The 12,689-nt window shown below is 39.5% G+C and overlaps 1 protein-coding gene across 2 annotated transcripts in view; it reads left to right on the forward strand.

The window, feature by feature from the left end:
* The window catches only part of UNC5D (unc-5 netrin receptor D), a 168,422-nt gene that overhangs the window by 147,504 nt on the left and 8,229 nt on the right, over window positions 1–12,689 (forward strand). For both annotated transcript variants that reach the window (XM_037371789.1, XM_037371790.1), the window contains exons 12-15: window positions 80–307; window positions 3,122–3,271; window positions 8,382–8,546; window positions 10,437–10,615. In XM_037371789.1, coding sequence (XP_037227686.1) covers window positions 80–307; window positions 3,122–3,271; window positions 8,382–8,546; window positions 10,437–10,615 — 722 coding nt within the window. The remainder of the gene's footprint in view (window positions 1–79; window positions 308–3,121; window positions 3,272–8,381; window positions 8,547–10,436; window positions 10,616–12,689) is intronic.

Here is a 12,689-nt window from a genome sequence, read left to right on the forward strand (position 1 = left end):
TAAACAAATAATGTCATGACTCCTATTGTCAAGGCCTATTGATTTTTTTTTTTTTTTAAACCTGAATTTCATTTTGCAGGAAGTGATGTCTGTGGAAGAGGAAACTACTTCTTGCTACTGCCTGTTGGATCCTTATGCCTGTCACATTCTCTTAAACAGCTTTGGAACTTATGCTCTTATTGGAGAACCGATCTCTGACTGTGCCGTTCGACAGCTGAAAGTAGCGGTTTTTGGCTGCCTGTCTTGCAATTCTCTGGATTACAATCTGAGAGTATATTGTATGGATAACACACCTTGTGCATTTCAGGTAAATGGTTTCATCTATTTTTCCATAGAACACTGACATGCCTTTATTCCTGGGGATAGTCCCTGGGCAACAGCAGCAGTCTGGAACTCACGCAGATGAGAATGCATTTTTGTTATCTTGCTGCTGCGTGACTTGCTCCAAGTCCCATTGTTTCACTTGTGGGTTTACACTGCAAGAGCTTTAGGACAGCCAGACTGTCAGATGGAAACCCACTCCGCCCACATTCTAGCCTAACCAAAACTCATGCAGCACAAAGCTACAGCTGACAAGCAAAGATGCTAGGCTGGGCTCGGTGCCTTGGCTGCTCCGTGGCACAGGCAGAGCTTGCTTGCATCTGGAACTGAGTGCTGCTCTGCTACAGGCAGAAAACGTAAGTCATTATCATTTGGTGTACAGTATTTATCACGCTCGTTACCCTTACATTGCCATTAGTCAGTTCAGGATTTCCTCTCCTGTTTGCAATTTGAGCAAGACGGAAGATTGCCTCGCCATCTTTTTAAACAAAAATTAAATTATAATTGTGCATTTCCCCTTTAAAAAAACAACAACAACAACAAAACCACAAAACAATCCCAAAGTGGTGATTAAAATTAGCTGATTCTCAGACACTTTAACAAAATTATTTTCCTTTGGGAATGGAAATGAAGACAGTTGCTACAGATGAATTTTTGCTTCCTATTCCTATCGAACAGAATAAAACATGAATCTTAATGAAGTACACACTAATGTCTGTGTGCTTCTAATAAAAGCAAAGCCACCAAAAGGATTGTTGAAGTCTTACAATAGCTTTGTAATTATACCCCTTATAACATTTACACAGTTTGTGGGCTACCAGTATTTTCCTGGATGAGTCTGTAGAAAATCCTTAGAAGCATAATTACCAGATTTCCACATTCACAGAAATTAGAACAGGGTGTTTGTATATAATGAGACAACTGTATATTTATGAAATTATACTTCCCTTAAAGTGTGCTGCATCATCTTCATGCTAATGTAAATATTACATGGTAAACATGGAAAATACAGATGGTTTTGGATAAAGTATTGGAGTTGGGCTTACCAAGTTCTGTTTGACACTGTTAATCCTTTACAGTACAGTCTGATACAAGATACAAAATTCCTTCATATTTCACTTTGTCTCTGTGTAAAAACTTTCCTTACTCTTCCAATAGGTGACTTTGCCCTTTTTGTAATTCCTAGTGTGCTGGGAAACTATCTCTTGGCTCTCAAAAAACGTTAGAGAACTAAGTCCTTTGTATTTTGCTGTAGTCCTGCTGATGTTTGTGGAATTGAGGACCATATGCATTATTAAAGGTAGAGCAGTATTTATAGAACTATGGTACATTTAAGAAAAAAGAATTCAACACATTCAGGGAATTTTGAGAAAAGATACGAAATAAGCTACTCCCTTTGCAGTTGAAAATAAAAAACAAAAGTCTCCCTTGTTATTCCTTCTTCCATATAAACCCAGCCATCGGGAGTTAACACAAACTGAACGCCTGTAAATTGGGTTATAATAGAAATCCATTGTTGCAGTTTCAGAAAGCTCTAGCAGTCATATTTTCAGAAGGTCACAATGATTCCTGTAGCTCTTCTAACAATAACTTTGCTACTGAGAAGCACTAAACCTCTTTGATATACACAGATTTTATATAAATTATGTGGACTAAAGGTAATTTTGAAAGACTGCTTGCTAGCTGATTTTTAAAGACGTCTGCAAGCTTTCCTTCCTCACTAGTGTTTTTACTGTAACAGTACAGGGATAAATATTGTGTAAATAGAGGCAAGGGTGATTTTTTTACTATGATGTTTTAAATTCACAGAATTACATAAAAATTAAGGTTGGAACAGAACTCTAGAGGGCTGTAGTGTAAATACTTGCTCAGTCAGCCCTTCCAAGATTGCTCAGGGTCTTGTCCGGTAATTCTGAAAGGTCCAAGAGAGGAGAATCTGAAACATTTTGTCTGACGTGTACCCTTGGTGTGGTGTTCCTAGCGCTGTTTAAACCCTGAGACTGTTTTCTCACCAAAACTGTTGTCGTCTCGATCTGTAACTGTGCAGACTATTCACCAAGCATGCCTCATGTTGTCTATCTTCCTTTTAGTCCATTAAGCAAATATCTCACTGAGCTTTGTACGTCAAGTGTTTAAGGATTACTAGACACAACCTGTAGGAGCTTTTTATTCAAAAGCTTAATTAATATACCAAGGGTAGTTTTGTTCTGTCCAGAACGGACAAGGGGCTAAATTACAATGATGTCACAGTTTAACCGGTTTCCATTTTCCCTTTGGAGGGAAATAGCTTTACCTGGAAATGGGCTGACGTAGGCTTCCCCCTCCGTGCTGATGTTAGAGAGGACTCGGGGTAATGAACTTCTGGTAGAGTTCTTTGTAACAGTGATCCTGTGGGACAATAAAAAAAGTCATATTCAAACATGAGTAACTTTCAAGAAAAAACCTGCTGGCTTTGACCCAAAACCCCAAAACGTGAGGACAGCCACTCCTGTGTTGCCAGTCCCGTAAAGTTTCCTTCTGGTCCGAAGTTCTTGTGAGTATCGGAACCGAGGTGGCCCAAAGAACATCCACTGTCACAACACCCCGGGCAGTAAGAGCTGATGGCACCTAACCAACCTTTTCACTCCAGAGGTGAAATATAAATGCCAACGCCCACCATCTGGCCCACAAGAGAAAGACTCCACTGCTGTGTCCCGATATGCTGTAGGTGAACTAGGCACCTCTCGTGAAGATGAATTTCCTTTAGATATATTATTTGTTCCTAATACTGAAAAAATCCTTTCCTCCTCTGCCATTGCAGGAAGTGGTTTCGGATGAAAGGCTCCAAGGAGGACAATTACTGGAGGAACCAAAACTTTTGCATTTCAAAGGGAACACCTTCAGTCTTCAGATATCTGTCCTTGATATCCCTCCTTTCCTTTGGAGAATCAAACCATTTACTGCATGTCAGGTACTTTTTAATTTTATCCGTTTAAATTTGAATTCAGAGGAAGTAAAAATTTTCACTGGTATAGGCATAACCCAAATAAGACAACGGCCCCTTTTATTTTTGAAAGGTGTGGGTTTACTCTCTTGAGTATGCAACAGAAAAGCGTTGCCTTCTGATTTTGACAAACACAGATTTCAAATATAACAGGATGCTTTGAATTTTTCATTTTACAAAAATGCAAGCTTGTACTTTCCCCCATTTCAATTTCCTCCAAGGGAAGGTCTATATTCCAGTTAAAATTTATCACCCATTAAGGTGTTTTTTAAGATTTTTGTCGTTCTGATTTCAGTATAACTGTGAACGTATGGCTGAAAATGACATTTAAATGTAATCATTTAAATGTCATGAGTTCAAATTACAGCATGTATATACTAAAAATTAGAACTGAGGAGGAGCAAATTTTTTTTTCTGTACTATATTAATTAAAGAGGCTGTTGAAAACAGGAAAGTAAAAATCAAACAAAAGAATTCCTAAGCATATGGGTTTCTGGAAATTATAAGCAATGTGCTGGTACTTAGACTGGGCTGGTTTTTAAAATATGGAACTTAATTTGACTATATAATCTTCCCTTTCATAGAAGCATAGAGACAGACAGTGATCTAGTATTCAGGATTTCGACAAAAAAGATGTTTTAAATGTGTTGCTGTGTTCTCCAAAACATGAGTGTAACAGGCTCTGAAACTTAAAACCCTGATCTATATCCAGATAAATAATTGTATCATTAAGAATGTAAGGATAATTTATGCTACAGTTTAAGAAATTATGGAAACCACATCATTTTCAGCTTCATATGAAGAACAGCTTGATTTTAAGTGCTTTGTTTATTCTACTCCCTTAACTTCATTTTAGAAGACAAACCGATCAGTGGGATGCCCCACTACTGTATTAAAACCAGTACCTTCCTAAGCAGTAAAAAAAAAAAAAAATATCATGGGAGTTTTCTCTTATAGAACAAATGGAATTTTGCCTCACACCCTATTATTAACACAGCTCCATACTTTGATTAATTTACTGTCTCTTGATCCCTTGTCCAATCCTGGAGAATAAATCTGCATGATAGTATAAAATTCAACCTCAAAGCTCTATTTAGAAAGCCTCCGTTTTCTGAAAACTGCTTTCATAATAAACATTACATGGATTTGAACTAAAAATACGTAGCAGTATCTTATGTCAATCTCTTCTGACTTCTTTAGAAGGCAGACAAAACACCTTCTGCAGGCCCCCTGTGCAGAATTAGTTAAATGTCCAGCATACCAGAGGAAAAACCAGCGAAGTTTTAACCAAACTTTTCTCGCCATGGTGACTGCTTTGGTGAAAAATCCCCCATGCTTTTCTTGCAGCCAGGCAACTTCTTTCAACAGATCTAGCGACAGAATAGGAAACGGTTCAGAGATGAACACTTTCACTCCCCTATATCAGACGCAGTAGAAATTCCTGTCCATAGCGCTTGCCACGACTGCTGCAGGAAGGCGTTGCAAGTAGCCAAGGAGGAACAGCCCCTGAGAACCCGAATAACACCATGGCATGATCAAACAGGGAAACGGCCCGCAGGAAAGAATACTTACCGTGCTGTCTGCAAACAACTTTGCTGATAACCAAAGAAAGGTTTTGCTACTCTAGCCTCCATGTTTCTTTGTAGTTAAGGATTCAGGGAAGATTACTTCTGCCTGATAATTTTTGCGAAGCTGTTATTTCTTGGGGGAATTACCTCGTTTGCTGGTTATGACTCTGGTGCGTGCAAAGTTCCGAGACTGACTCAGAGGCCTTGAAATACTCGGTGTGCAGTTCAGCACTTTTCTTAATGCTGTGTACAACTTCTGTGAATAAATATATTGCTTGTGGTTTATTAAACTCAGGTATTTTTGTTCTCTGTTGGCAAGTAATAGTCTAGATTTTCCAGTCAAAACTGAACTGCAGGGTGCTGTTAAAACAAGACACGATAGCCAATGCAAATTTCTCTATTAATCTTCACATGTTGCAAGGACCTCACTTTACTGAATCTAATGCAAGTGGCGCAGTCCAAAGCAGCTATTAAATTTATTGCTGCAAGATAAAAACAAAAAATAAAAAGTCAGATGAGGGAGCCATAACCCACAGAAGAATGCTCAAGTGCCGCGCATGCTGTAGGCAGGCGCAGCATGGCAGCCCTGCTGAAGGCTTTGATCGTAGCAGGCACACCACCTCCCAGCAGCCACTCAGGGTTAAAAAGAAGTATGTACAAAACCTCTGCTGACAGAAATGTCCCACACAGTGCTGATACTGAAGCCAAGTAAGTATTTACATCTTATAATTGAGTATAGTTTGCATGACTTGGACAGCTGAGAAATATAATAATTGTTTCTAAAAGAAACTGCAGAACAACTTCCACTGGCTTTGTATTTCCCTCCCAGTGAAATGTCCCAGCTGTATTGACAGCTCGGATTTGGTTCCAGCCTCTTTATGTATAAAACAGTAGTTTTTCATGTGCAGCTTCCTCCAGTGTTGTACTTGCTTTGTCTCCTACATACCATGCTTTACAAAGAAGCTGGCGCTTCTGGTTGTCACAAACAACTGAAGAGCCTATTCCGTAACTGTCTATTTGGTCCACCAAATCAAACCACTCTCAGATAGTATGATGAAGAAAGCTCCATGTTAATGGGTGGGATAAGTAAAGATCCTGCTTCAAGGCTTGAACAGATAGATGAATAAATCGTCATGTAAAACTGTGGCATAAAAGCAGTAAATGGTGGGTGGAAGTCAGAATTTCTCCAGACTACGCCAAGTGCCTTTGTTTGTCCTGGCCGTCCTGCAGGAGCAGATGCTGAGTGCTTGGCATCCTTCCCACCATGTTCACAAGTAACCGGGGGGAACCCTTAAAAACTGGTTGGGTGTTGGGCAGGAGGAGGCTGCGACAAGCATGTTAAGCCAGACGGGCACCTTTGGGGGTTAAAAGCAGCTGTCCTCCTAGCACCTTGTGTCTCTTGGAGGATCCCGTGTCTGTCTGTAGCTATGAGGTGATTTACATTCCCTAGGACTTAATTATAAAGGGAGAATAAAACTGAAAGCATTTCTGGAATACTTTAGGCACTCATCGTGCCGCCATGCTTTGCCCCCTGTATTATGTTTCATATAATTTTCAGCTGAGTGATTCTTGCACTGTGACTGAAAGCAGAGATGATTACTCTGGAAAAATCTAATTACACTTCCTCTACTTCTAATATTTTGCTAATGTTTTCTTTATCAGTGTTGGTACCTTGCTACTGCTACCACCTCAGGATCTAAATGCAGAGTTTATCATTATCACTTAGTGCAACATTACCGATAGTCTGAGACTCTCCTAAGAAACCATAAACTGCGCATCAGCTACGAGTACGACTATATTCTCCCTAGTTAAAAAAAAATAAATAATAAAAAGTCAAGACTGAACCGTAGCATGAGGCTGATCTTTGAAGCTGTATATTGTCAGATGGCCGGGGCATGCCGAGTTTCTTCAGGGACAAAGAACAGGTCACAGCCCAGGTGCAATACAAGTTGCTTGTAGAAGGCAAGAATGAAGACATGCATGTTCTCTGAGCTGTAAGCTCTTGGGTGAGCTTCCGTATATAAACCGGTCATGAGAGCTACATGCATGGTTTACTTGATCTAAACAGCTAATTATGACAGGTGACTAGTTGGTAGGTCACTCAGTTATAACTGCCAGTGTTAAATAGTGAAGGAATTACAGATGCCTACAGGTAGCGCTTTTTATGTCCTTGTCTGTGTCATTTATTAACCCTTTATAAAGCTCTGAAAAATGGAAGCAGTATGCATGCCCAGATTAAATCTGCATATAGTAATTAGTGCGTTTTGTTTGAAGAATCAGCTTCACATGCTGTTCAAATCAATTCTAAAATTTAAAAATAGTGCATTAAAAAAGGAGAGAGCAATCTGAAAATTCATAATCCTCTAGAAAAAATAACGTAAAAATCTTTAAACTAGTTCTTCTCATGTTAGAAAAATTGCTCATTGAAGCTGTTTAATGCTGTCCCATAATCATGTGGAGGAATGCTAAGATGTAATAAAATGAAATATTACTAGGTTGCCAATTCTACACTATTTTCCAATATTTTGAAATTAATAGAGAACTTTTTTGGTTTAATGTTTTTTATTATTTACATGCCTTCATGGTTACAATATGGAACACCACAGTGGGTTTTTAGCTGATGACAGTTTGGAAATAAAAAGAGAAAAAAGAATTTTTCTGAAAGCAGTAAGGAGAGGAGACCAGTAAGAGAAGTTTGGTATTTACAAAGTAATCGTAGGACAGAAGTTAGCTGCGCCTATGTACTTCTCCTGTCTATTCCATACATTTTTAGGAACTCAAAGCAACCAAAGCAGAAATCTCTGATGATTAATTGCTGCAGTTGTCTATATAGCATTTGATGAGGGCATTCATCCCATAAACTGCCTCTGGCTGAAGTAGAGGAGTCACTGAAAGTAGTCACAGAATATAACAGGATGAAACTAATAAGTAAGTAAGAAGTAAAACTGGGACTGCCCAGTGACATGCAGTGGTAAATTATTTATATATTTATATAAAAATATATATATATTTTAAAAAAAATATTTATATATAAATATATAAAAACCACTACAGGGTGTGTTTCAGTATGGATGGAACATTGATACAGAAGAAAGGCTGTCGAGCTCCGGCTGCATGAGCTTACAGGGGGCGTACAGTTTCTGATGGGAAGTTCTGGATTTTTGGGATTCTGTAGTTACAGGCTGATGGCAAGGAGACACAGATTAGAGTTCTAGTCCCTGCCTAGGAGGAGTGAGCAAAGTGCATCCTTCTTAAGTTTCATTAATGATGAGAGTCTCTTGTCATTCGTGTAACCGAATGAAATCTAAGTTTTCAGTAAATGTAACATCTCAGTGTTTATCAATTGAATTGTCATTTATTGGTTTGTCCTGCTTTGAGTTTGCAGAGATGTTAGTAAAAAGTCAATTAGAGAAAAAACATGGAGTTTTTTTTCTTATTTTGTGATTGTCACAACTTCTCTCTCTCTCACGCCTGCTTGCCCGTTCCTGTGGGACACTCTCCTCTCTCAGGAAGTCCCCTTCTCCCGCGTGTGGTGCAGCGGCCAGAAGCCACTGCACTGTGCCTTCTCACTGGAGCGCTACACCCCTGCGACCACGCAGCTGTCCTGCAAGATCTGTGTCCGACAAGTCAAGGGCCACGAGCAAATCCTGCAGATCCAGACATCCATCCTAGAGGTAAACTTTTCTCTCTCCTTTTTGCTTTGTTAAGTTGCTGTTAAGTAGTAGGAGTTACATGAAGTAATTGAGTACAAGTACTACGAGACGTGATCCCTCCCCATTTTTAGCCTTTCTATCTCTATGTAGTTTCTTATGGCCTGTTCAAAACCGTAACAAGTATATAAAGCCTTACACATTTCATTTCCAGCAGAAATCAAAGCACAGATATTCTACAACACTAAAAATAATTTATATTTGAGCTGGTGGTAATAGTTTTCTTGCAAAACATTTTTTAATGGTTTGCAGAGCGCTGAGATGCGGACAGAGGGCTTGCCTGCGGCCAGTGTGCTGCTGGGCTGGGCGATTCACCCATCGGAGCATTTCTGACACGCACAGTCTTGCAAGGACTGCAGCCTTGCGCACAGGCGAAAGAAAGCAGAGTCAAGCAAGCTGGGGATGTGTCCTACAGCCAGCAATGAAAGCTTCAGCAGCTCTTTTTAGATTATTGAGCATCTTTGTTGACTGATCCAGATTAATACTTCTGGATTAAAGATATATGCCCATTGCTAAATGCACTATGCAGAGCACGCAGCAACTGAGTAAGAAAACCACAAACACCATTATGTATAAAAATATCCTCAGAGTATGGCCAAGCTTTTTTTCTGGTTCTTTATTGTTACTTCATAAAAAATGTCTGTCATTCCATCTATATCTCTCTCTCAATGCAATGTTGCAGCTGCCTTCCCCCCCCCCCCCCCCCCCCCCATATTTTTAAAGGGACCTATCTGTCCACAAGTCCCCAGAGCATGTTACCATTCTGTCTTAAAATGGATTTGCTAGTACAGAAGGCTTTCTCATGCCTATCTCAAAAAGTGATTGAAGAGTGAGGATAATTTGGCTGTAAAATAAATATAAAAATAACAACTGAATACTTGAATTGCTCAGTGCTGTACAGTTCCCTGAACTAACCAGGTAGCAGTAGCTTATCTCACATGTGCAGGGTATGGAAATCTACTACTGTTCTGCATATTTAATTTTAAAAGTCAGACCATGCGATATGTCTAGAGCACTGCTACTACTTTGCGCAGATGACTTTTGGGATGTGTCATAAATGTTATATGAAGAGACTATAGCATCGTTGTTTAATATTTATGTTGCATTGCACTGGAACGAATAATGCATGGAAATGTGACTACTACACAAGACCGGTATAATTTCATAGGAGGAGAATAGGCCAGATCTACAGAAGAACCTGGATTCCAAAGAGATTTCTTAATATGGAAGTACCGAGACAATTATAGAATTTAGGTGTTTTTAAAAAAGTCATGAATGAAAGATTTATGTGTCCATATTTTAGGCTTAAGCAATTAAAAATTTAGGAACCCATATGCTTTTGCGGCATTTGATCTAGTCTCTATTGGACTTCATCTGTAACACAAATTAACAAAAAGGGGAAACTTGGAGAAGGAAAATGACACTATTTAAAATGTTTTTATATGGAAGTGCTTGTGATGTTCTAGCAGTTCCTTCACAAATCAGAAAAATACCTCTTAGCTATTTAATTGTCTGTTGTCAATCAATTCTACAAACTATAGCTGGAATCTCAGGTTTGATTCTTTCTTCCTCCAGAAGCAGACTTGATAGACCAATAGGTGTATGTAGACAGGCTCGCTGCAGGTAGGTCCCTGCATAACAAGGCAGCAAAAAGAGTACAGAACTGTCTGCCCGCACAGCTCTTCTCATTCCAAAGAGGCTGTGCAGAAACCTCCGTTCCCTGTTCCTGCGCAGGTGCATACGGCAGGACTCCTGGTGTTGCTCTGCCACGGTGCCCGCAAGAGCCGCCTGCAGACACGGGCAGGCAAAAAGCCTGATGCCCCGACTGACTCTTTGCTTTTCTATTCCGTGTAGAATGAACGAGAAACCATTGCGTTCTTTGCACATGATGACAGCAACTTCCCTGCACAGATGGGTCCGAAAGCATTCAAAATCCCCTACTCTATTAGACAACGAATCTGTGCAACATTTGACACGCCCAACGCCAAAGGCAAAGACTGGCAGATGTTAGCACAGAAAAACAGCATTAACAGGTAATGGAAGGCACTTTGAAAGGTGAATATTTACATATGCAAGGGGAATAATTTGTTGCCGTTACAGGTTTTTTGTTTGTTTGTTTGCTGGTATTAAAGATGTATGCATAGTAATTAACATACTTACTCTCAAGGATAAACTGCAGTTCATACGTTATTTTATTTACAACTAGCTGCTGAAAACAGGAACTGCTTTCTCCTTGGGACAAACACGTGTGCCCTGTCCCACCTGATGCCTGCCGCTAAGGTTGCTTTATTTCTTCTGGGCTGGACCTTTTCTTTGAACACCAGCTAGAGTGGGGTCATGGTAAAGTACAAGACTGCAGAAGGATTTTGGCACTGCTGTGTACTATGAAAGCAGTGGTTTAAAGGACTTAGGAGTTGCATGTTCTCTCAAAAAAAAAATCATATAGCCTGTTGCTTGGGCTTCTACCTATGTATTTTGTATTCCAAAAAGAATTGCATATTTTGCACATTATTTTTTTTAAGGAAAAGGCATATTTAAAAAAACAAAGTCATGCTCTAATGTTTAGGAGTAATAATATTATGATTATTAAAACTGAAAGATGCTGTAAAAACCAATTTACTACTTATTTTGCTCTTTCCGCTTCGCAAAATTAAATTGGTGGAGGCAGTTCACTCACAGAAATATTTTCTATATTTTCTAATTGTCACTATCGCCACAAATATGTTCCCAAGAGGGTAGAGGAATACTTAAGTCAAGCAAAATGACTTGTTGCTATGCAAGGGTATCTCAATAAACCACACCCGAACCAAAGGAAAAATAATTTATAGCCTTGCAGCAGTGAAAGAGTCAGAAAATTCTGCTTTACTTAGCAGCGTTTACTACCTATTGTCAGGCACTTCAGTCTCTGGTTTCTGTTCCTCACGTGTCGAGGAAGCTGGAGATTTCCCTTTCTCAGGGAACTGCGGGGCAGCGTGCTAAGGCGATTACACTGACCGGTGCAAGACCACAGCTGTGATGGCCCTTTACCTTTTGAGTCTGTGTTGGAGACACCTGGTAGGGTCTTTGCAATATCTGTTTGTATAAAATCAAATTTATAGATAGCTGAGCCATTTAAACAACCCAAAATGTAGTTATAAAACCAGACGGTAAAGCATAAATACATGACCTCACAGACTGGCACGTAGCTGCTGTGCAGCGTAATCCATTAGTGTCATCCTATTTCCCCCATCTATTCCAAAGTTCTGTCGAAGGCAAGGTGTTACTTCACAGAGCAACAGCCTGGCTCCTCAGGACAGACAGCAAACTTCTTCCAGTGCACTGAAGCTATCCATGTCAGCGCCACAAGGAACTTGAGAGCTGGAGTTGTCCTGCACATACACGCGAGCGCAAACTCCTCACGGGGTGCTAACTTTCTGTCGCCAATAGAGGTTAATGTACTGAGGAAGGGTAATTAGCAAAGCTGGAGGAAAAAAGTGGTATCTGCCTGTTTTTTACTGATGAGTAACAGTCCAAAAATGGTCAGTAGCAAATATTTAATTATCTTGGAGTTGGTTTAAAAAACCAAACAATGGCATTCAAGTCCAAATTCCCTTTTCTGTGCTACAGGCTTATCTGTTTCTTCCCATATTTATGTGTAAGTATCTATACATAATGCATGTGCTATAAATAATGTTTATGCTTGTGAATGTGAAGTTAATGTATTTATTTGGATGATTATGTCCAAAGCCCATAAATACCAGGAATTATAGGGTAATCTGTTTAAGATGAACACTTTGGTTTACCAAATCCTTTGCAAATATCACCCCTGCAAAGTCCTAGAATTTACATGCTAATAAAATATAAATTTTAAAATTAAAAGATGTCATATCTTCACATAATCACAAGCGTGAATTAAAGTTATATAATTCCTCTCCCTGCCAAATACTTGCTAGAGTTTACTAATGATGCTTTCCAAAACTGACTTGCTTTCTAAAACTGACTTGCTTTCTAAATCACACAGGATGGTACTGCTGGCCAGCTTTTATCTAAAGCAGAATACTCAAGTCCTTGTTCACTCCTCCTGCTAAACTGAACAAGTGACATGTGAAGAATAGATGCACCACCGTG

This window comes from Falco rusticolus, chromosome 20, assembly GCF_015220075.1.
Source record: "Falco rusticolus isolate bFalRus1 chromosome 20, bFalRus1.pri, whole genome shotgun sequence".
NCBI classification, from domain to species: domain Eukaryota; kingdom Metazoa; phylum Chordata; class Aves; order Falconiformes; family Falconidae; genus Falco; species Falco rusticolus.